Source organism: Dasypus novemcinctus, chromosome 21, assembly GCF_030445035.2.
Source record: "Dasypus novemcinctus isolate mDasNov1 chromosome 21, mDasNov1.1.hap2, whole genome shotgun sequence".
NCBI lineage: Eukaryota > Metazoa > Chordata > Mammalia > Cingulata > Dasypodidae > Dasypus > Dasypus novemcinctus.
Window position 1 is genome coordinate 54,476,495 of NC_080693.1, and position 23,409 is coordinate 54,499,903.

General features: G+C 38.0%; 1 protein-coding gene across 10 annotated transcripts in view; it reads left to right on the forward strand.

Moving 5' to 3' along the window:
* Window positions 1–23,409, forward strand: part of SPAG9 (sperm associated antigen 9) — a 148,087-nt gene that overhangs the window by 117,080 nt on the left and 7,598 nt on the right. For 4 of the 10 annotated variants that reach the window (XM_058283949.2, XM_071210585.1, XM_071210586.1 and 1 more), the window contains 11 exons: window positions 6,123–6,294; window positions 7,174–7,392; window positions 7,660–7,849; window positions 9,739–9,861; window positions 11,148–11,228; window positions 11,967–12,034; window positions 14,589–14,737; window positions 16,262–16,433; window positions 18,889–19,002; window positions 20,265–20,303; window positions 21,229–21,405. In XM_058283949.2, the coding sequence (XP_058139932.1) occupies window positions 6,123–6,294; window positions 7,174–7,392; window positions 7,660–7,849; window positions 9,739–9,861; window positions 11,148–11,228; window positions 11,967–12,034; window positions 14,589–14,737; window positions 16,262–16,433; window positions 18,889–19,002; window positions 20,265–20,303; window positions 21,229–21,405 (1,504 nt within the window). The remainder of the gene's footprint in view (window positions 1–6,122; window positions 6,295–7,173; window positions 7,393–7,659; window positions 7,850–9,738; window positions 9,862–11,147; window positions 11,229–11,966; window positions 12,035–14,588; window positions 14,738–16,261; window positions 16,434–18,888; window positions 19,003–20,264; window positions 20,304–21,228; window positions 21,406–23,409) is intronic. The other 6 variants (XM_058283951.1, XM_058283955.1, XM_058283950.1 and 3 more) reach the window with 3 other exon arrangements.

A 23,409-nucleotide genomic window follows, 5' to 3' on the forward strand; every position in this document is an offset into this window, starting at 1 on the left:
TTCTATCTGTTAAGGTGGTGTATTACGTTGATTGATTTTCTTGGGTTGAACCAGCCTTGCTTACTATGAACAAATCCCACTTGGTCGTGATGTATATGTCTTTTGATATGCTGTTGGATTCGATTTGCAAGTATTTTGCTGAGAATTTTTTTATCTATGTTCATTAGAGATTGGTCTGTACTTTTATTTTCTTGTAGTATCTTTATCTGGCTTTGGTATTAGGGTGATATTGGCATCATAAAATGTGTTGGGTAATTTTCCCTCCTCTTCAATTTTTTGAAAGAGTTTAAACAGGACTGGTATTAATTCTTTTGGAAATGTTTGGTAGAATTCACCTGTGAAGCCATCTAGTCTTGGACTTTTTTTTGCTGGGAGATTTTTTAAAATTAATTAATTAATTTATTTCTCTCCCCTTCCCCACCCCCCTTGTCTGCTTTCTGTGTCCATTTGTTGTGTGTTCCTCTGTGTCTGCTTGCTTTCTTGTCAGTGGCACCAGGAATCTGTGTCTCTTTTTGTTGCATCATCTTGCTGCATCAGCTCTACATGTGTGCAGCGCCACTCCAGGGCAGGCTGTGCTCTTTTTTTCATGCGGGGCGGCTCTCTTTGAGGGACATACTCCTTGCATGTGGAGCTCCCCTATGCGGGGGACACCCCTGTGTGATGGCACTCCTCGTGCGCATCAGCACTGCGTGTGGGCCAGCTCACCACACAGGGCAGGAGGCCCTGGGTTTGAACCCTGGACCTCTCATATGGTAAGCGAATGCTCTATCAGTTGAGCCAAATCCGCTTCCCTGCTCGGAGATTTTTGATGATGGATTCAGTCTCTTCAAATGTGATTCATTTGTTCTTATATTTATTGTAGCATCAGTATAGGTTGTTTCCTCATTTCTAGGAATTTGTTCATTTCATCTAGGTTGTCTAGTTTGTTGGCATACAGTTTCTCATAATAGCCTCTCTTTTTTTTTTTTGGTCTTCTTGTTTTCTTCCTCTAGCTTCACCAGGATTCAATCCTGGGGACCTCCATTGTGGGAGAGAGGTACCCTGATGCTTGTTCCACCTCAGTTCCTGGTTTCTGTCGCATCTTGCCTTGACTCTCCCTTGCGTCTCTCTTTTGTTGCAGTCATCATCTTGCTATGTAACTCGCCGGGCAGGTCTGGCTCACCATGTGAGCCTGGCCCACCTTTTACCAGGAGGCCCCGGGGATCAAACCTGGATCCTCCCTTATGGTAGTAGATGGAAGCCCAATTGTTTGAGCAACATCTGCCTCTCATAATATTCTCTTATCCTTTTTTATTTCTGTGGAGTCAGTTGTAACTTCCCCCATTTCATTTCTGATTGTATCTTCTCTCTTTTTTTCTTTGTTAGTCTAGCTAGGGGTTTGTCCATTTTATTGGTCTTCTTTAAAAAACTAGCTTTTGGTTGTTGATTTTCTCTATTGTTTTTTTGTTCTCAATTTCATTTATTTCTGCTCTATTATTTCATTCCTGCTGCTTGCTTTGAGATTAGTTTTCTTTCCTTTTTCTAGTTTCTCTAGTTATTCAGTTAAATCTTTGAGTTTAGCTCTTTCTTCTTTTCTAATATAGGCGTTTAGGACTATAAATTTCCCTCTCAAGACTACCTTCATTGTATCGCATAAGATTTGATAAGTTGTGTTCTGTTTTCATTTGTCTCAGTATATTTACTGATTTCACTTGCAATTTCTTCTTTGACCCACTGTTTTTAGCTTCCACACATTTGTGAATTTACTTTTTTCCTGTCTATTATTGATTTCCAGTTTCATTTCATTATGATCTGAGAAGGTGCCCTAACATGTGGTCTATCCTGGAAAAAGATCCATGGGCACTTGAGAAGAATGTATAACCTGCTGAGTTTGGATGCAGCATTCTGTGTATGTCTGTTAGATGTAACTCATTTATCACATTGTTCAAATTCTGTTTCCTTCTTGATCTTCTGTCTAGTTGTTCTATCTAATAATGTGAGTGGGGTGTTGAAGTCTCCAACGATTATTGTAGAGATGTCTGTTTCTCCCTTCAGTTTTCCCAGAGTTTGGGGCACCCTGGTTATTATTTACGTACATAGATATTTATGTGTTATATTTTCCTGGTGGATTATCCCTTTTATTAATATATAATGGCCTTCTATATCTCTTAAAACTTTTTTGCATTTAAAGTCTGTTTTGTCTGATATGTATAGCTACCACTGCTCATCTTGGTTACTATTTGCATGGAGTATCTTTTTCCAACCTTTCACTTGCAGCTGTTTAGTATCCCTGGGTCTAAGGTGAGTTTCTTGTAAGAAACTGTCAGCCTGTATCTTTTGATTGGGGAGTTTAATCCATTCACATTCAGTGATATTACTGTAAATGCATTATTTACTTTCACCATTTTATTCTTTAGTTTTCATATGTCATATCCTATTTTTGTTTGTCTTTTTACTCTTTTGGTTATCCTTTCTTCTATATTCTCCTCTAGGCCTCTCCTGTCTTTTTCTTTCAGATTCTAAGGCTTCCTTTAATAGTTCCTGTAAAGATGGATTCTTTTTTATGAACTCTCTTAGTTTCTGTTTGTTTGTGAATATTTTATACTCACCTTCATATTTGAAGGACAGTTTTACTGGATAAAGAGGTTCTTGGCTGGCAGTTCTTCTCTTTCAGTATCCTAATTGTGTCATACCACTGTCTGCTTGCCTCCATGGTTTCTGCTGAAAAGAAAAATCTGTGCTAAGTCTTACTAGGCATCCCTTGTATGTGATGGTTTGCTTCTCCCTTGCTGCTCTCAGAATTTTCTCTTTATCTTTGCCATTTGACATTCTGAGTAGGTCTGTTCAGATTTATTCTGATTGGGGTATGGTGTGCTTCTTGGACATGTAAGTTCATTTTTTTTTTCATGAGAGTTGGGAAATTTTCTGCTATCATTTCCTCAAATACTCTTACTGCCCCTTTTCCCTTCTTTTCTCCTTCTGGAACTCCCATGACACCTCTGTTGTGCTTCATGTTGTCATTCAACTCTCTGAGTTCTAACTCAAATATTTTCCATTCTTTTTTCTCTCTTCAGTTGCAACTGTTCTGTCTTCAGTATCATTTATTCTTTCTTCTATCATTTTGAGTCTGCTGTTAAATGCCTCTAATGTGCTTTTTAAAAAAGATTTATTATTTCTCCACCTCCTCCCCCCCTCCCCCTATTGTCTATTCTCTGTGTCCATTCATTGTGTGTTCTTCTGTGTCTGCTTGTATTCTCATTACGCAGCTCATCCAAGATCCTGGGACCTTCCAGGGTGGAGAGAGGTGATCGTTCTCTTGTGCCACCTCAGCTTCAGCTCCCTGATCTGCTGCATCTCTTATTATCTAGTCTCTGTGTCTCCCCCTGTTGTATCATCTTGCTGCACCAGCTCTCTGTGTGGACCAGCACTCCTGTGCGGGGCAGCACTCCTGTGCAGGGTAGTACTCTGTGCAGGCCAGCACTCTGCATTGCTAGCTTGTCACACAGGCGGCCCTGGGCATTGAACCCTGGACCTCCTCTATGGTAGATGGGAGCCTAATTTCCCTCTCATCTATTGTTTTTCATTCCCATGAGCTCTATTACTTTTTTGCTCAGAATTTCAATTTCTTCTTTTTGCTCATTCAGTGCCTTCTTAATGTCGTTTATCTCTTTAGTTATATTGTCTTTCAACTCATTATTTTGATTTTGGAAATTTGTGTACATCTTGCTAATTAGTTCTCTGAAATCCTGCGTCTCTTCAGGGGCTTTGATATGTACTTTTTCTTGGGCCGTATCTTCCATTTTCTTAGTATGGCTCATAATTTTTTTCTGACGTCTAGGCATCTGATTAGGATGTAGTTTACGCAGATGCTCAGTTTCTTTCTCTTATATAGGAATTTAATGGTGGGAGGCTGTGTGTTACCACTGGTCTTTGGTTCTTGGCTTGACCTGGATCATTAGGATTGACTCTGTTGCCCAAAACTGGTCTCTGGACTCAATAATTGGTTGCAGACCTACTTCCTAGGGCCTTGGGGAGGGAGGCTTATAAAGACTGGAAAAAGCCTCTCTTACTTTTACTTTTCTCACATGCACTTCCTTGGTCTGACAGCAGATGGTGATCTTTGGTAGACCTCTTAGTTCAGTGCCTGGTGTGAGTGTATTGCAACACAGACTGGATCAATGTAATAGATTTCCTGCCTGGAGACCAAGACCCTTGTGATTCAGACTTTCTCAGAGACAGTTCTCCAGCCTTCTCTGGCCGCCCTCTTCCCTTCCCGGATAGGAAACCCCTCCATTCTCCCCTCCCTACTCCGAGTCCTCAGCAATCAGTGTGGGTTAGGGTTAGAAGAGAAGAAAATTGGAAGCCCTTGCCAGCTCCCAGGACAAACAACGACATGGTTCCACCCGACCTAGAAGTGCTGGTGGAACATAGCAGACCAAATTTGTGGGTCAGAAGCTGAGTCAGCCTTAGGCCATGTCCCTCTCTCTCCCCTTTCCTGGGGTGGTGATCCCTGGAGCCCCCGGCCCAGAGGCCTGAATATTCTTAAGTTCTTAGTGTGTGGGGAGTGCCAGCAGCAGCAGCAGCCACTGGTTTCAACTCACAGTTCTGTCATCACAATGTCCCTCCTTTGTCCCTCTCTCCTATGGGCAGTGTCCAGCCTTTGCCTGGTATCATAAACCCTGGAAGATCTTTTCCCAGCTGTTTCAGCCTGTCCTCTAGCTATTTTTCTGGAGAACAGAGTCCTTTGTCTTTCTAGTTTGCCATCTTCCCAGAAGTCTCCCCATATCCTTTTTTTAAAAATTAGTTTATTGAAGTATATCGCTCATACATAAACATACATAAACAATAAGTGTATAATAATAGTTGTGAACTTACAAAACAAACATATAACATCATACAGGACTCTCATAACTCACCCTACCACCAATAACTTGCATTGTTGTTAAACCTTTTTAACTAATGATTAAAGAGCATTGTCAAAATATTACTAATCATTGAAGTATTTTTCCCCAGCCAACCTTATTATTTTTATATCATTTATATATAAACATACATAAACAATTAAGTGTATAGTGAAAGTTGTGAACTTACAAAGCAAACATGCATAACATCATACAGGGGTCCCATACATCAGCACTCCACCAACACCTTGCATTGCTGTGAGATATTTGTTATAAATTATGAAAGAATATTGTCAAAATCTTACTACTAATCATAGTCCTTAGCTTACATTTTGGTGTGTTTTTCCCCCAACCCATCCTATATTATTTTTTAAATATATTTTTTGTGACAGAAATTGTAAACTTATAAAACAATCATGCACATGTGCAGAATTCCCAAACAACACCCCTCCATCAACATATTACACTGTCATGAGGAACATTTGCTATAAATAAGATAATATCATCTGATTGTTGTCATGTCTGTAGTGACATTTGGCTCACATTTTCCATACTGCCCCATTATTAACACAGTACATCTTTTGCATACATGCAAGAATATTATGTTATTACTACTAACCACAGTCCATAGGTCACTCCAACTGCATTTTTCCCATGCTTCTCCACATTCCCAACACCCTGCAGTAATGATGTAGATTTGCTCTAGCTCACAAAGGACACTCTTGATCTGTACCATCAACCACGATTCTCATCCACCTCTTGGTTTACTGTGCTATTCAGTTCCTAGATTATTCTCTAGCATTCTGTCAATTGGCATTTACATATCTAGACTACCATTTTCAGTCACATTCCCATTTATAAACTAGCTGTTACTATGTGTTACCATCTACTCTAGACATTTCCACATTTTTACAGTAAAGCTAATTGAAACTTCTACATACATTAAACATCAATAGTCCGTCTCAGTCCTCCTCTTACCACCTCTAAGAATCCGCCACCTACCACCAGGTCTTGAAGATATTTTCATACAATTTCTTCTAGAAGCTTTATGGTTATTACTTTTATTTTTAGGTTTTTGATGCATTTTGAGTTAATATTTGGATAAGGTGTGAGATAGGGGTCCTCTTTCCTTCTTTCGGCTATGAATATCCAATTTTTTCAGCACCATTTGATGAATGGATTGTTCTGCCTGAGCTGTGTCCCCCGTATCTTTTTAAACATTCATTTTCTTTACCTACACAGGAACAACAGAAGGAGTTAAAAATTCAGGAAGAATTATCCAGTTTAGTGTGGATCTGTACCAGCACGCATTCTGCCACAAAAGTTATCATTATTGATGCTATTCAACCAGGCAACATCCTAGATAGTTTCACTGTTTGCAACTCTCATATTCTGTGTATTGCAAGTGTACCAGGTAAGAGTGAGCTGTGTCCTGTTCCCTCTTTCCACTCTTCCTACCTTCTACACCTCCTTCCTGGCAGGAACTGATTTCATTGCTAAAGATAGTTATTTACTTTGCTCTCATGGAGTTCATAGTCTAGCTGGGAAAGACCAAACAAAAACTGGGAAAAAATGACTAAACGAGGTATTTTTAGATAGTGAAATGTGCTGTGAAGAAAAGAAGATGACTGGGAGGCAAGAGGGCAAGGACTTATTAGTAGGGGAAGACGTCTAAAATTCTGGGTTAAGTATTATATGATTAAAAATATTAGTTTTAAAAGTAAAGAGATTTATCAATACATAAATGCTTAGTTTTCAATTGTCTCCTTTATATCATAAGGTATTTTATATATTTTAGGTGATTATATTTTAGCAGTAATAGATAGAAGCCCAGATTTTAAAAAAAATTTTTTTTTATTTTTGGAACAATTTTAACTTTATAGAAAAATTGCACAAAAAGTAGTGTTCCCATATACCCACTCAAATAGTAATCCTGATAATTAAAAAAAAAAATTAGCTGCTTGCTAAATATAATTAGATTTCATTGTTTTTGACGTCATTATATGACTGCTGAGGAGTTCATACTAAGAGGTGTCAATTCTCACATTTTCATGTTGTTTACTTGTACTATTAACCCAGTAGTATTGGTATCTTAATTTTTTTAAAGCTACTTTCCAATTCTGGGAAGGTAGCTTGCTTAAATAAAGCTTAGTTCTACCACCTAGACAGTGTATTTAGTGGCTGTTTGTCTCACCTGCACAGTCTTATTTCAGGCCTATTGTTGCTTTTATGGAGAAAATGCTGTTTATAGGAGTTTGCGTATAGATTAAAAGGGGCTTATCTTGTTTTTCAGGAGCACGAGAAACAGATTACCCTGCAGGAGAAGAGATTTCAGAATCTGGTCAGGTAGACAAAGCATCTTTATGTGGAAGCACGACAAGCAATAGCTCAGCAGAAACAGATAGCCTATTAGGAGGCATCACAGTGGTTGGTTGTACTGCAGAAGGTGTAATAGGAGCTACCACTTCACCTAGTACCAATGGTGCTTCTCCACTGATAGAAAACCCACCAGGTATATTTATTCTTCTTACATTCCATCTCTATAGGGTTTTTGGCTATCCCTCTGCCTTATTATTGGCTTATTTTTTATCTTAAAGTAACAAGGATGAAGGAACTTGAAGGAAATGCTGTAAAGACTGTTAAATGAAATCATCAATTCTCAATTTCATGACACATTGTGGAGGAGTAGAATTCTATAGCAGGGGTTTGGGTGGAGAAACTATTGGAGAAAAGCCCGAGCTCAGAAGAGTTAGCATGTTTTATTTGATTTAATTTGTAGAAACAGAAGCAGAAAATAGTGAGGTTGATGAAAATGTTCCAACAGCAGAAGAAGCAACCGAGGCCACAGAAGGCAATGCAGCTGAAGAGACAGTGGATATCTCCCAAACTGGAGTGTACACAGAGCATGTCTTTACAGATCCTTTGGGAGTTCAGATCCCAGAAGACCCATCCCCGATGTATCAATCAAGGTATATAAATGGGTTAACAATTTAGGAGACCAGGTAAAGTGCACACATTAAAGAAACCAAAATAATCTCAAGCAGCCAAAAAAACCCCACTAATTGGCATTGCTGAGACAGACTTAAAATGTTATTGACTATTCCTGCTATGTCTTTATCTACTTCCCTTCATTCTCTGGACCTTTTCTTCCCCATTTCTTCTCTACTCCTTCCAACATTAAAAAAAACAAAAAACTTTTATTTTGTTTTGTTTATAAAATGAAATAAGTTAGTCAAAATCTTCCTGAACACTTTTTTCCCTGGTATTATTTTTTTGGAATTGTACTCCCTGTCTTTCATTCTTTTAATCACTCCTGCTATTTTAATCTCTATCCCTATTCTCACTCTACTCTAGTTCACTAGTTATCAGTAAAATTGGCCATTGTTTAAATTTGCTTTGTGGGCTTGAATGACCTTTGTCCTTTTTGAATTTTGTTTCATGGAAACATTTTATTAGAAAACAAATTATTTTAGGTTCTTTCTTTAAAGAGTAGGTAAATCTAAGCCCATTTAGTGAATTATTTCATTTTCTTCCTGTCTACTCTGGCCTTACAGAAAGCTAATCAGGGCCTGTCTCTGTTGGATGCTTTTTGTAGTTTGATGCTCTTTCTCTTACTTTATAGAGCAATCAAGAGTCTGTTAACTTTTTTTTTAAGACTGATTTATTTATTTCTCCCCATCCCCTCATCGTTTGCACTTGCTGTATCTGTTCATCTTCCATGTTTCTTTAGGAGGCACTGGGAATCAAGCCTAGGACCTCTCTGATACGGGAGGGAGGCAACTAATTGCTTGAGCCACCTCCATTCCCTGCTTTGTTGTGTCTCTCATTGTGTTTTTCTTCTTGTGTCTCATGTGTCATCATCAGCTTGCTGTTTTACCATGCTCTTTAGGAGGCACTGGGAATCTCTGCTCCCTGCTTTGTTGTGTCTCTCATTATGTTTTTCTTCTTGTGTCTCTTGTTGCATCAGCTTGCCGCACCTGTCCGTCGTGCCAGCTTGCTGTCTTCTTTAGGAGGCACCGGGAACTGAACCAGGGACCTCCCATGTGGTAGGCGGGAGCTCATTCACTTGAGCCACATCCGCTTCCCAGTCTGTTAACATTTAATTGTTAATTTAAAAATATTTGGTAGTCCAGTTTTATCTTTTTACCAAATGTGCCCTGAAAATTCAAAAGAAAGAGGGTTTGGGGGTAGAACATAAGCATGTTTCAACTTATTAATAAACTTATTTTATAAAATTCTTTTTACATCACCTTCCTTTGTGTATATGTGCATGGTTTGTGGGTTTTTATTTGTTTGTTTTTTGAGTTTTTTTTGAGGTGCTGGGGATTAAACCCAAGACCTTGTAAGTGGCTCAACCACTGAGCCACATGGGCTGCCCTGAGTTGGTTTTTCTTTTGTTTGCTTGTTGTTTGTTTTTGTTGTTGTTTTTAGGAGGCACCGGACACTGAATCTGGGACCTCCCCTGTGGGAAGCAGGCATTCAACCTCTTGAGCCACATGCGCTCTCTTACATGGTTGTAAAGTAAACCACCACTCTCTCCTCCCTTCCCCCCGAAAATTATCAAAATTCAAACATAACTCTAAGGGAGAGTCTTAATTATAGTCTGGGTGTTAGCCACTATATTTCATTACCATGCAGTACTCCCATTTCTGCACCTTGGGCCTCCTAGTATGTTAATGTTATTTCTAAGATAAAATTGTGGAAATATTTAATGTGCGCATTTAACTTTGGCTTTTCTGGTATTGATTTAGTGTTTGATTTGTTTTTAACTATAAATTAAAATGTAGAAATGTTCAGTCCATGAAAAATGTGACTAAACCTTAGATATTTTTTCCTTTTGCTTCACCTTCTCCATTAGTGACTCAGATGCTTATAAAGATCAAATATCAGTACTGCCAAATGAACAAGACCTGGTAAGAGAGGAAGCCCAGAAAATGAGCAGCCTTTTACCAACCATGTGGCTTGGAGCTCAGAATGGCTGGTAAGCACCAATACTTCTAATATTTGATATCTTTAATCTTTTACATTTGCTTTTGAAATCATAATATAAAGAAGTAAAATGTGGGACATACAAATACAAACAAATAATCCATATTAATGCAAAGAAGTATTATGTACACGTACATTTTTGACGTTATATTGCTTATGACTCACAAATTATACTTGCTTTGGTTCTGAATGATAAACCATATGTTTCTTTGCCACAGAATGTTCCCTTTATATAATACTCTTGGGAGAAGAGGTAAATAAAACTTTAAAAATCGGAGTGAAAAAAGAATCTGAGTGATCTAGAAATAGAAGATTCTTAATAGCACAGAGAAAGAGAATTATTGATGCAAAGTAGATTTATATATGGTAGAGTGTGGGCAGGATATACCAGAAATTAAATTAATGTATTTGGCTGCAGGAAGACCTAGTCTCAAAGATAACTTTTATTGGAGTTATTAGGAAAACTAGAATAAATCACAGCCTGAAAATTCAAGAAGTGATAACTAGCATTATATTGGCTGTTTACTTTTAGTAGTGTAGGAAGTCTTACAGAATTGTGCTTTTCCACAAGTTAAAGTCTCTAATGCATCTTTTCTGTATAATACCAATACTATAAAATGAGGATTTGGCAAATGTTTTCTGTCAACGACCGATAATATTTTTGGTTTTGTAGGCCATCTGATCTCTATTTTAGTTACTCTGCCATTGTAGTGCAGAAGCAACCTTTGACAATATATAAATGAATTAGCATGGCTGTGTTCCAATAAGATTTATTGATGGATGCTGAAATTTGACTTTCATATACATCTCAATGCATGCCACAAAATTCTCTACTATTGATTTTTCTCCCCCAACTGTTAAAAAACGTGAAAACCATTCTTTGCTTCCATAAACAGGCTAGATTTGACCTATCAGCCTTAAGTAGCCACTCCCTTTTCTAAACTGGGAGTTTTGATGATGTCAAAAACGGTGGTCGTAAAGAGCTTTAAGCCAAGGATTTTGAAATGTGGGCTACCTTGGAACTGACTAACCATGCATTAGATGAGTTCTGGCATTTTAGTCTACTTATGTGTCTGTTTGCTTAGGCACCTTATTTCTGTGCCTTAGGTCTACCCTTCCTCTCATTTTTGTTTTCTGACCATTGTACAAAAGCATCATTTTCCCTAAAATTTGTATGGACTTTTTTTTTCTTCCTGAATGAACTTTATGGTCATTAATTGAAAGTAGCAACAAATTGACATTCTCTGTGCCTTACCAACCTTGACTTTGTTCTTGCAGTTTGTATGTCCATTCATCTGTAGCCCAATGGAGGAAATGTCTCCATTCCATTAAACTTAAAGATTCGATTCTCAGTATTGTGTAAGTGTTATTTTAGAAATTCTTTTTTTTTTAAATATGTATTTTGTTGTAAACTAGATTTTAATAAGACTATTAAAGTAAGTATGCACTTCACAATTAGGTCAGTATTAACTTTTGTTTTTTTTAACTCTTTGTGAAACTAGAAACGTTGAATGAGAATAAATCTCTATAAATAGGAAGTAAAATAGAAAACGTTAATTAAGGTTAATTAGGAGAGAAAATTTGCCAGACTGATCCCCTACCATAGTGTGAGTTCTTTAGTATTTTGAAGAGAGAAACCAATACATATTAATTTATATTTCTTTTAAAATATTCTTTACACTTTGTGAATATGCTGATTTTAGGCATTAATTTACTAATCTTTTTCTACATATTACTGTAAAAAACTTAGTTTGTCTCTAAGTCAAAACAGGTGAATTTATTAGTTCCCCTCAAGGTGTGTGTTTCTCTTGTCTGTGTCCTTTATGTTAACAGTCTGTGATGAGAGGAGGAGCTTAGGCTAAAAAGTTAAAAAAAACTGAGTCCCATATGGTTTACTTAGTTCAGCTGATAGTTTTTCATAGAGCTACTTTCCCAATGAAAGAAGCAGCAATTTTTTTTTTTTTATGTTCTAGTGAAAGCGCCTCATTTTGTCATGATAGGCACTTTTGAGAGGCTCTAGACTAACTAGTTCAGTAGCATGTTGTCCCTTCTATATTCCTGAATGGAGAGTTATGAAATCCCTTTTCCTTTTTGCAGGCACGTGAAAGGAATTGTGTTAGTAGCCCTTGCTGATGGCACCCTTGCCATCTTTCATAGAGGAGTTGGTGAGTGATCATGAATATATAATGTGCCCTAATTTCTTGCTTTTTGCAAAGGCATTTTCAAGGAGAATCACTTTTTTAAAAATCAGTTTTATTGATAAAACATACAGTCCATCCAAAGTATACAATCAGTGGTAGCTGATAATAATCACATAGTTGTACATTCATCACTTTAATCATTATTAGAGCATTTTCGTTATTCCAATAATAATGATGATAAAATAAAAACCACCTCTACCCCTTAATAATCTCCTCTAATCTATAGCAGGGAAGCACAGAGAAATTTAGAACTACTTCTTATGCTTTAATGAAATAATTCTTCACAGGAGAAAGAATAAAAGTTTAAACTGAATACTAGCAATGTGTGACATCAGTAAATATATGAGTGCCTGGTTGGAGGCATATGTTAGCAGTCTGTCTCAGGGAAAATAGATTTACCATAATGAGCAGTAGTTTAGCATTTCATAGTACTTTTATATAATGTGATAAGAAGTATTTTTTAAAATTCACATATTCATTCAATTAGAAATTTGATGAGGGTATTTTTCTTTTGTCCTCTGTTTTAGAAATAATTTCTAACCACTCCCATTTGGAAAATTTTCTTAAAGAAATTTTAATTGAACAAGGTTTAATCACCATATATATATATATATATATTTTTTTTTTTAAAGATTTATTTATTTATTTCTCTCCTCTCCCCTCCCTCCGCCCGGGTTGTCTGTTCTCTGTGTCTGTTTGCTGCGTCTTTCTTCTTTTGTCTGCTTCTGTTGTTGTCAGCGGCACAGGAATCTGTGTTTCTTTTTTTTGTTGCATCATCTTGTTGTGTCAGCTCCCCGTGTGTGTGGCACCATTCCTGGGCAGGCTGCATGTTCTTTCGCGCTGGGCGGCTCTCCTTATGGGGCGCACTCCTTATGTGTGGGGCTCCCCTACGTGGGCGACACCCCTGCGTGGCAGGGCACTCCTTGCGTGCATCAGCACTGCGCATGGGCCAGCTCCACATGGGTCAAGGAGGCCTGGGGTTTGAACCATGGACCTCCCATGTGGTAGATGGACGCCTAACCACTGGGCCAAGTCCGTTTCCTGACCTTATATTCTTTAAAACTTGTGTCTATAATCTATAGGTAGACAGGTGGTCTGCCTTGAATAAATTAAATTAAGAGAATTTAACATGGATCACATATAATATTTCATTTCCTATGTACTAATTAGTAGGGAAATATTATGAAATTATAGATACACTGAATTTGGATTTTAGCAAGGTTTTTCACAAAGTCCTTTTTGGCATGGATAAATGCAAGGTAGATGATATCTAAGTTGTGCTTGTGTGTTTGTTTGTTTGTTTTTGAGGTACCAGGGCTAGGGGCTGAACCCAGGACCTCGTATGTGGGAAGCTGGTGCTCAACCTCTGAGCCATATTGGCTCCCCTGAGTTGGTTTTTTCATTTGCTTTGCTCATTGTTTTTGTTTTTTTAAGGAGGCACTGGGACCCAAACCTGGGACCTCCCGTGTGGAAGGCGGGCACTCAACTGCTTGAGCCACATCAGCTCCCTGATTATTACTTGGTTGATACCTAAAGATTGTTGGTTAATGACTCCATATCACCAGGGAGGGAGAGAACTCTGTTTTACCATGTGCACACCTTTGACTTTATCTGTGGCAGACTTTATTTGTGTTTAATCCTCAACATAAGTTACTTAACATCTTAAGCTTCATAGAAATAAAGTATCCAGAACAGGGGGTGATAATCTTCTACTCTGCAAGATTGACAACACATTAAATGAACATTAACAAAATGAAGTTAGGAGAAAGGGTTTGTAAACCATGAAATGCACAAAATATATGCCAAGGATGCATGGTGTTGAAAAGAGAAGACATGGGGCTGTAACAAATAAGTGGGATTGGATTTATTCTTGGCGTTTCCAGTGGACAAAATTACAAATCAATGGGTGATTACATAAAGGGAGGCAGATGTTAGGTAAGAGGCATGGTGAATATTTTTCACAATTACAGCTGTCTGAAAATGGAACAGCTGCTTTGTGAGGCTGTACATTTTCTTTCACTGAAGTTGTTCAGACAAAGCTAACAAAGCAAAGGAAGCTTCAGGCAGTTGGTTCTCATTCAGATCTCTTTCATCACTAAAAATATAGTACACACAGTACCTAAATTGTTAGCAATAAGTTCCCATGACTTCTACACAAGAAATTACAATAGAGACCAAGGGATTAAGAAATTATTATCTCATAAATAACCTTAAATCCATTCTAAGTATAAAAATATTATAGGCAGGTAACTTATAACTCAATATTATATCACTGCTGTTGAGAATTTGCTTTGAAGAAGGTCCAGGTACTGAGTGGCAGTACCTGAACTTTGAGGTACAAATGAACTTTGAGGTCTCTTCCAACTTTGCAATTTATGGAATAAGAGAACCCAGTCTTCTCTGAAAATCAAAGATATACTTAACATGTGATATTTTTGAGTACTTTATTAATAACTTTAATTATATACATTAAGAAAATGTTTCTTATGAGTAAAATAATCTATTTCTTATTTCAAAGATGGGCAGTGGGATTTGTCAAACTATCACCTCTTAGACCTTGGACGGCCTCACCATTCTATCCGATGCATGACTGTGGTACATGACAAAGTCTGGTGTGGCTATAGGAACAAAATCTATGTGGTTCAGCCAAAGGCCATGAAAATAGAGGCAAGTTAATCTGTGTTTTCTGTGCTTATTGAATTTATCTGAAGACTATTAAGACTATAATTATTCAGTTTCTTTGGAAGCTGTTTTATGAATTTGTGGGTTTTAGAGCAATTCAGTGATATATTTGGGTAATATTTTATCTTTCTGTGTTATATCACCTCTTGCTACTGTTGCTTGTGAAGGTGGGATGTGGTTTTTTAAAAAAGGCAAGAGTATGCACATGTGAATGTTTAAGTGTGTGTATCCATGGATCTGTACACATTATTTGAGTATGTGTTTCCTAATATGTTTAATTATATATGGATTGGTTTGGGGGAGGTATCCCCTCACCCTTTATTCAGGTAAATCCATATATATGACTGAGAAAGAACATTGCAGTGGGAATTTGTGCAAACAAAAACCCCTTAGCACTGTTTTCTTTAAAAAAAATTTTTTTTTTGCTGCAATACGTGAACTCATTCTAGTTGTTAAAAAAACAAAATAGGGAAGCGGGTGTGACTCAGGTGATAAGGCCTCCACCTACTATATGGGAGGAGCTGGGTTCAATACCTGGGGCCTCCTGGTGAAAAAGAAGAGAAAGCGTACCTGCACTGCAAGCCAGTGCCCATGTGGTGAGCCAAATGCCCACACGGTGGGCTGAGTGCCTGCACAGTAAGCCAAGTGCCCATGTGGGTGCCCACGCTGCGAGCTGAGTGTCCATGTGGTGAGCCAGTGCCCGCGTGACGGGCCAAGTGCCCACGCAGCAAACTGAGTGCCCATGTTGTGAGCCAGTGCCTGTGCAAGTGAGTTATGCAGCAAGATGATGACACAACAAAAGAGAGACAAGGGGAGAGTCAAGATGAAGCACAGCAGAGACCAGGAATCGAGGTGGCGCAATTGACCAGGATCAAATACTGGTGAATCCTAGAGGAGAAAGACAAGAAGAGAAGATAAAAAGAGAAATAGATACAGAAGATCACACAGCAAATGGACGTAGCAAAAACAGCAGGGTGGGGGAGGGGGAAGGGAAGAAAAAAAATTTAAGAACGTTACAGCAAGAAATTTTTAAGGTGAAAGTTCTCCTTCTCCAAATCCCATTCCTTCTAGATATCCCATAGTTAGCCATTTGGTGTATATTTTTCAGATCTCTTCTTTACATGCATATAATATAGGTAGTTTTTCATTTAATTATAAATAGAATCTCACTTCATGTATTGTGTAACAATACAAAAGCCTGAGCTCAAATTTAATCTTTCTAACTCTTAAACACTGTCGCATAGTATTGCTTTCATAAGTCAATACCCTGTACAGTGCTGAAGCAACATCTTCTGGTTCTTTGTTCTTGATTTGTTTTGCAATCTAGGATGAAAAAAATTGTGTATATAAGAATAATCATATCTCATAAATAATATTTAAGTACCTCTTTTAATATGTTTTTCATCATTAGTATGTGGTATGCTAAATTGCTTTGCAAATAAGCACAATTTTTAAAATGTGAGCTCTTCCATAACAAAAGTAACTTTTTGATCGAACAATCTTTTCTAGAAATCATTCGATGCACATCCCAGGAAGGAGAGTCAAGTGCGGCAGCTTGCATGGGTGGGTGATGGTGTGTGGGTCTCCATTCGTTTGGATTCCACACTCCGTCTCTATCATGCACACACTTATCAACATCTACAGGATGTAGACATTGAACCTTACGTAAGCAAAATGTTAGGTAAGCTTCCAAACTGCTTTATCTTTGCTGATCAGAGGGGGTGTTTCATTTTTAAATGGTCTAAAATGCTGGGTAGAGTGATTGAATAAGTTGTCTCAGGAAGAGTAAATTTTTGTCACTGTACGTATTCAGGCAGATGATCCATTACCAGAAACTTTCAAGTCTACCTCCAAAAATTTCTTAAATCAATTACTTCTTTATTTCTACTACTATCCTGCTAAGCCAGGCCACCATCCTTTTCTCCCTGGATAACTATGGAAGCCTCCTAATTGGTTTCCCTGTTTACCCTCATCTGTCTCTTCTGTAGTAACCAATGTGCACATATCACCATAACACTTTTTTACTGTTGCCTTAGATGAGGTTTACATGTTACCACTTGACCAGACAAGGGTTGGGACCACTCTCTCCTCACTCACTCTGTTCTACTCACACTGACCAACAGTTCAGCAAGTTCTTTCCCAATGTGTGTTGTATCCTTTGCCTAGAAGTTCTTCTTGGTCCATTTTTACTTAGTGTTCAAGTCATAGCTTACATGCCACATTAAGGAGAGGCCTTTCCCAGTTCTAGAATTTCTTCATAGACTTATAAGGACTGAAATTGCATAGGTATTATGTGATTCTTGTTTAACATCTCTCTCTCCCACAGACCATAAACTCCAAGGGGCAGGAACCATCTCTGTCTTGTTTCCTGCTATATCCTTAACTCTGCAGTATTATGACTATTGGGGATGTAATAAAGCATTCCTTTAATGGAGGAGGTTGAACTGGATTGGTGGTTTTTAACCTTTTTAGGGATCACTACCCTCAGAGATCCTAATGGTAGTTATGTATCTCCTCCCTGTAACCATGCATGTATACACATACACAAAAAGCAATTTCAGGGAAGCAGACTTGGCCCAGTGGTTAGGGCGTCAGTCTACCACATGGAAGGTCCACGGTTCAAATCTCGGGCCTCCTTGACCGTGTGGGGCTGGCCCATGTGCAGTGCTGATGTGTGCAAAGAGTGCCGTGCCACACAGGAGTGTCCCCCACGTAGGGGAGCCCCCCGCGCAAGGAGTGTGCCCCGTAAGGAGATCCACCCAGTGCAAATGAAAGTGCAGCCTGCCCAGGAATGGCACCGCACACACGGAGAGCTGACACAACAAGATGATGCAACAAAAAGAAACACGGATTCCCATGCTGCTGACAACAACAGAAGCAGACAAAAAAGAGACAAAAAAGAACATGCAGCAAATGAACACAGAGAACAGACAACTGGGGGAGGAGGGGAGAGAAATAAATTTAAAAATAATTAATTAAAAATTAAAAAAAAAAAGCGATTTCAGGGGTACACTTTGACCTGAGATTAAAGATCCCTAGATTAAAATGAGTAGTGTTTAAAGGCTCCTCCTAGCACTGTGAGCCTATGATCATGTTCTCAGTTCTTGGAAGTTAAACTTGTGAGTGATTAATGCTGCTTGTTTTAAATGTATCATCTTTTCTCAACTAATCATTTTTTCCTCAACTCCCAGAAAGTAAGATCAGCTTTAAAAATTCCCTTGGAATTCAAAAGTATATCTATTCTCCTTAAATTAGATATGTGTGGTATTCTAAAACTAATAAAACTGCTTTAGAACCTAAATATATAAACAAGGAAAGAGCATAGGCTTTGCTAGCAAAGATTGTTTTTTATCTGTATAAAGAAATGTAATGTAAAGCAGAACTCTTTCATTTATTTCCCAATCTAGCAGAGTCCAGTTTTTTTTTTGTTGTTTTTTTTTGTGTGTGTTTTTTGGGGTGTTTTTTGCAACTTCCTAATTAAGTCTTTTTTTTTTTTTTTAAGATTTATTTATTTATTTAATTTCCCCCCCTCCCCTGGTTGTCTGTTCTTGGTGTCTATTTGCTGCGTCTTGTTTCTTTGTCCGCTTCTGTTGTCGTTAGCGGCACGGGAAGTGTGGGCGGCGCCATTCCTGGGCAGGCTGCTCTTTCTTTTCACGCTGGGCGGCTTTCCTCACGGGCACACTCCTTGCGCGTGGGGCTCTCACGCGGGGGACACCCTTGCGTGACACGGCACTCCTTGCGCGCATCAGCACTGCGCATGGCCAGCTCCACACGGGTCAAGGAGGCCCGGGGTTTGAACCGCGGACCTCCCATATGGTAGACGGACGCCCTAACCACTGGGCCAAAGTCCGTTTCCCCTTAATTAAGTCTTGTATAGTATTTCCTGGTCAGCAATACCCTTCTCCTGACTGATAATATAATGCCTGTCACTTTTACAATTTTCTTTTCACATTAACCCTGAATTGTCAAATAGGTGATAAAGCCAAATAAGAGCTTACCTTCAGGAAACATCCAACTAGCTCTGGTCATATTTTCTCTCTGTAGTATATAGTCCAGCTACCCTGAGGGACTTGGAATCTAAAACATCATCTGTTCTAGTTTCTCAATAAAATGTTTTCTCTCCCTTCCCTCTATAGGTACTGGAAAACTGGGCTTCTCTTTTGTGAGGATCACAGCTCTTATGGTGTCTTGCAATCGTTTATGGGTGGGGACAGGAAACGGTGTCATTATCTCCATCCCTTTGACAGAAAGTAAGTATATTTTTAGATAACTGAGACAGTGCGAATAGAATTGTAGGGAATAGTGCTGTCCAGAATTTCAGGTAAAAGGAATAGCTTAGGTATTGGCAGATCTAAAGCTGATGGCAAAAATCTAGCTAGTGTTCCTTTGCTCTTCCTATGAAACTTAGAAACTAGGAGAATAGTATTTTCCAAGTGTCAGAACCAATATTCATAATTAAGAGTTATTCATTGTGAGAGAAGCTCTTTTTTCTCAATTTGGGAATCATGGTCCTATTTCATATATCCTTGATATAAAATGGCCAAAGTCCATTTCTCTTTTAGCTTTATTACACCAGTTGTCTGGAGACACTACTAGTAACATTCATCCTAGTTTTTCATATCTCCCTGGCAGACTGTTTAGTACATTAGATTTGGCTTATCTGAGGTTTTTAAAAAAATTATGGGAGAAGTTTCTTGAGGTCAGCAAGCCATTCCTTATGCATCAGACAAGCCCGCTATGCTCTATTTGAAAAGAATGCAATTTATTATTTTTGTGAACAAAATGTACTTTGTATGTTTCTCACATTACGTTCCATTACATTGATCATCCATTAAATAAGTGTTTTTGTGTTGCAAAATTCTTGGGCAGGGAATAGTTTGAAAAGAAGTGCTGTAAGTCCATAAAATAAGTTAACACACACCTCAAAATCTTCCTACCTTTTTTTCAGGGGAAAGGGAGGAAGGAGGATTGGGAAGTTTATCAGAGGGGAGCCTTTAAAGAACCCAAGTTCTTAATACCAACTCTCTTTTCAGCAATTACTTGTAAAACCACATGTTTAGACCACTTCTTATATCCTGAGAGATTCCAGGATCCCTGGTGTTTGTAGCAATTCTTTGTAGTAATCTCTATTTTAGTAGGGAACTGAAAAGCATTTCATAAGGGGTAGGTGGTGGGGAAATAAGAAAAATAAAGGAGATAGATTAGCATTCAGGAATACCCCACATTATGTTCTTAGTGTTTTGCCTAAGAGTCACTAAAATAGCTTTAAAATTAAGAAAACCAAAATCATGGTAAATCATTATCCCTTTTGAGCAGAGATATTCTATTAGAGGCTTTGGTAAGCACTTTTGGTATTACTTGGTTTGATGCCAAGTTGGATTTTGTTGATTTATTTATGACCTTTGAGCTCCAAGTTACCAGATAGAAGATACTGAGAGTGGTGGCTCATAGTAATTCTTCTCATCCCTGTCATGCACCTTTCCATGTCCCCTTTCCTCCTTTCTCACTTTAGCCGTAATCCTCCACCAGGGACGTTTACTGGGGCTGAGGGGTAAGTGCAGATCCTGAACTAAACCTTTATTCCTGGCTTCTAATAGCCACTATGAGGCTGTTCCCACTTCTCTAGAATACCCTCCTGAATGTTCCTAAATGTCATTCACTTGCAGCACTGCATTGCAGCAGGTTTTTGTTTTGTTTTATGTTTTATGTTTGTTACATGGCCACCAAACTGCTCAGCAGCTTAGTCTGTCATCTTTTGTTGCAGCTGAACTGTCCTTCACACTTTGTTTTCTTTTCAATAAAAACATGAGGCATTTCTTAAAACTGTCATTAATCTACATTGTTTACTCATGTTCCAATCATGTTTCTTTCATTCACTTACCAGCCCATGGAATGGGGATGTTTTGTGAGTCTGGTCCTTCTAAAATAATCCAGAAAACTGTCAGTTTTATTAAATAAAAGCTACTCTATTATATAGTGACTGGATTCTTTTAAGCACAGCTTATTATTTCTACCCCACTCAAGGGAAATACTCTTACTATAGGGGGGAAAAACTGGAAGATAAACTATAAAAAAAGAGTTTATTTAAAAATATACCCATCTACTTTTGGTTACATTTTCTAAAATAGGAATTAAAAAACAAAGCAAAAGAGACATACCTAAGATTCAAATCTGTCTCTTTTGTTAACTAAAATGATTTTATAAAATTTAATAGATGTGTTTAAAAAGTAAGCTTCTTAACTTAGTTTCTGCTAGACTGGCAAAATCCCCTTCTCCATATACTGAAGTACTTAAAAATAACTAGCATGCTATATCTCTTTTTTTCCAGCTTGTCTTGAATTGGCATTGTTGTCTGTGTATTATTTATCTCAACTGGCTTTAGCTTTTAGATAATACCATAAGGATTAACCAGTAACCTCTCGGATCATTACTGTTTTCTAGGGGAAAATATTTTGAATTTGGTTTTTCTGTTGCAGCAAATAAAACCTCAGGAGCACCAGGAAATCGACCTGGAAGTGTAATCCGTGTTTATGGTGATGAAAACAGTGATAAAGTGACTCCAGGGACATTTATACCATATTGTTCAATGGCACATGCACAGCTCTGCTTCCATGGGCACCGGGATGCTGTAAAGTTCTTTGTAGCTGTCCCAGGTAAGTTAGATTGTTCTGCTGAGAAGTTCCATGTAATTATCTCTCTTCCATCCTCCCTTGGTTCCACTACACAGTTCACCTAATCTATACTAAGTAATGGAATTGGAGATATTTCTAATATAATATATGAAGGACTTTCTATACTGGAGGTATGAATAAAGTGCCATACGGATACTGGAATGAAGTTACTTTGGAATCTCCTCCCATCTTCCCCACCACAAAAATGGCTTGAATTTTATAAAATTTATAAAAGGCTTGCTTACTTTTGAAAAAAAAATGGTATCATTTTGCCACAGTGAATGCCAAAATTGGTCTTAGCCTGATGAGGGAAATCAGTAGAAGTCCATTACATCAAGGCCACCTGCAGGAAGAGATGGAGAATGTGCTCTGGTACTTTTAGCAATATTGTGGTAAAGAACAGTAGGCTAGGGGAGCAGATGTAGCTCAAGTGGTTGAGTGCCTGCTTCCCACGTACGAGGTCCTGGGGTCGATCCCCAGTAACCTCCTAAAACAACAACAAAAAAAAACAGTAAGCTAGGGACCTGGGGTCTGGGCCCACTGCCTCTGTCACTAACTGCCTTGTTGTCTTCAGCAAATCCCTTAACCTCTGAGACTCTTTTCCTCCCTTCCTAGGTGGACCTAATAATATCTGCTCTCTCTACCTCATTTGTTGTAAACATTAATGAAAGTGCTTTGGAAACTATAAAGAACCATCCAAATGAAAGGTAGTAGTGGTGATGTCCATTGAAAAATATTCTGTCCATTGAGAATACTGAAATGCTGATACTGACCATGTGCAAGCAGGATCCATGTTTTGAATTTTTTTCCTTGTAAAGGCAAGCTTAGGATTCAAAGTTCAAATCTGACTTTGCCATATCAACCTGACTTTGAACAAGATAGTGTCTCAGTTTCCCAAGGGGGTTCCAAAGGTTAAATGATTAACTGCATATAGCACAGGGGCTGGCACAAGGTATTCTAACTAATTATTCAGTATTCTTAACATGTGAATGAGTTTCCTGAAACATAATCTTATATATCTGTATATTCTGTCCATAAGATAAATACTTGGAGAGGGAATTGTTGGTAACAGTATTTTTCTTTCTTTTCTTTTCTAAATAAATAAAATGTTGCAGAGTTCCCTTTATCTCTCTCTCTAATCCTATTCTCTTTCCTTGTTCCTCTCCAATATCAACCACTATCCTGAAGTTGACGTGTATCCCGCTCATGTTTTTATGTTTTTACTACATTCGAATACAACACTATACAATATACAGTATTTTTTGTTTTTGAAACTTAAGTATTATGTTGCTTATGTATTCTTCTGCAACTTCTCATTTTTTTGAGATTTATTAATGTTTTTATGTAAAAATCTAGTTCACTCCCTTAGCAGTGGTATTATAATATTCAAATAAATGCTACTTTTATTCATTCTCTTATTAATGGATCTCTAAGTTTTTTCCATTTTTCTTTCTCACTATTAAAAACAATAGGGAGTAGATGTAGCGTAAGTGGTTAAGTGCCTGCTTCCCATATATAAGGTCTTGGGTTCGATCCTGATACCTTCTAAAAACAAATCAAACAAACAGAAAAAACACCCTCTCGTTGGGGAGCAGGTGTAGCTCAGGGATTGAGCACCTGCTTCCCACATATGAGATCCTGGGTTCAATCTCTGGTACCTCCTTAAAAAACAAACAAACAATAGTGCAGTGGACTTTCTTGCATATGGTGCAAGACTTTTCACTTGGTTATAAATTTAGATGTGGAATTGGCAGGAGTGTTTTTTTGTTGTTGTTGTGAGACCAGTTGGTCATGAAGATTAAACTATTCAAATTGGCTTTATTATCATACTGCTATGCTATGTTCTCCCTTCTCTGATAGCACTAATGAAGCTACAAATAGAAGTTACCTCTAGCAGGCTTGATTTCTTCCAGAGTGTAATTGAGTAATGCACAGATGAAGCACTGTGGTAATAAATCAAACTCTCCTGTCCACTTTCAACATGAA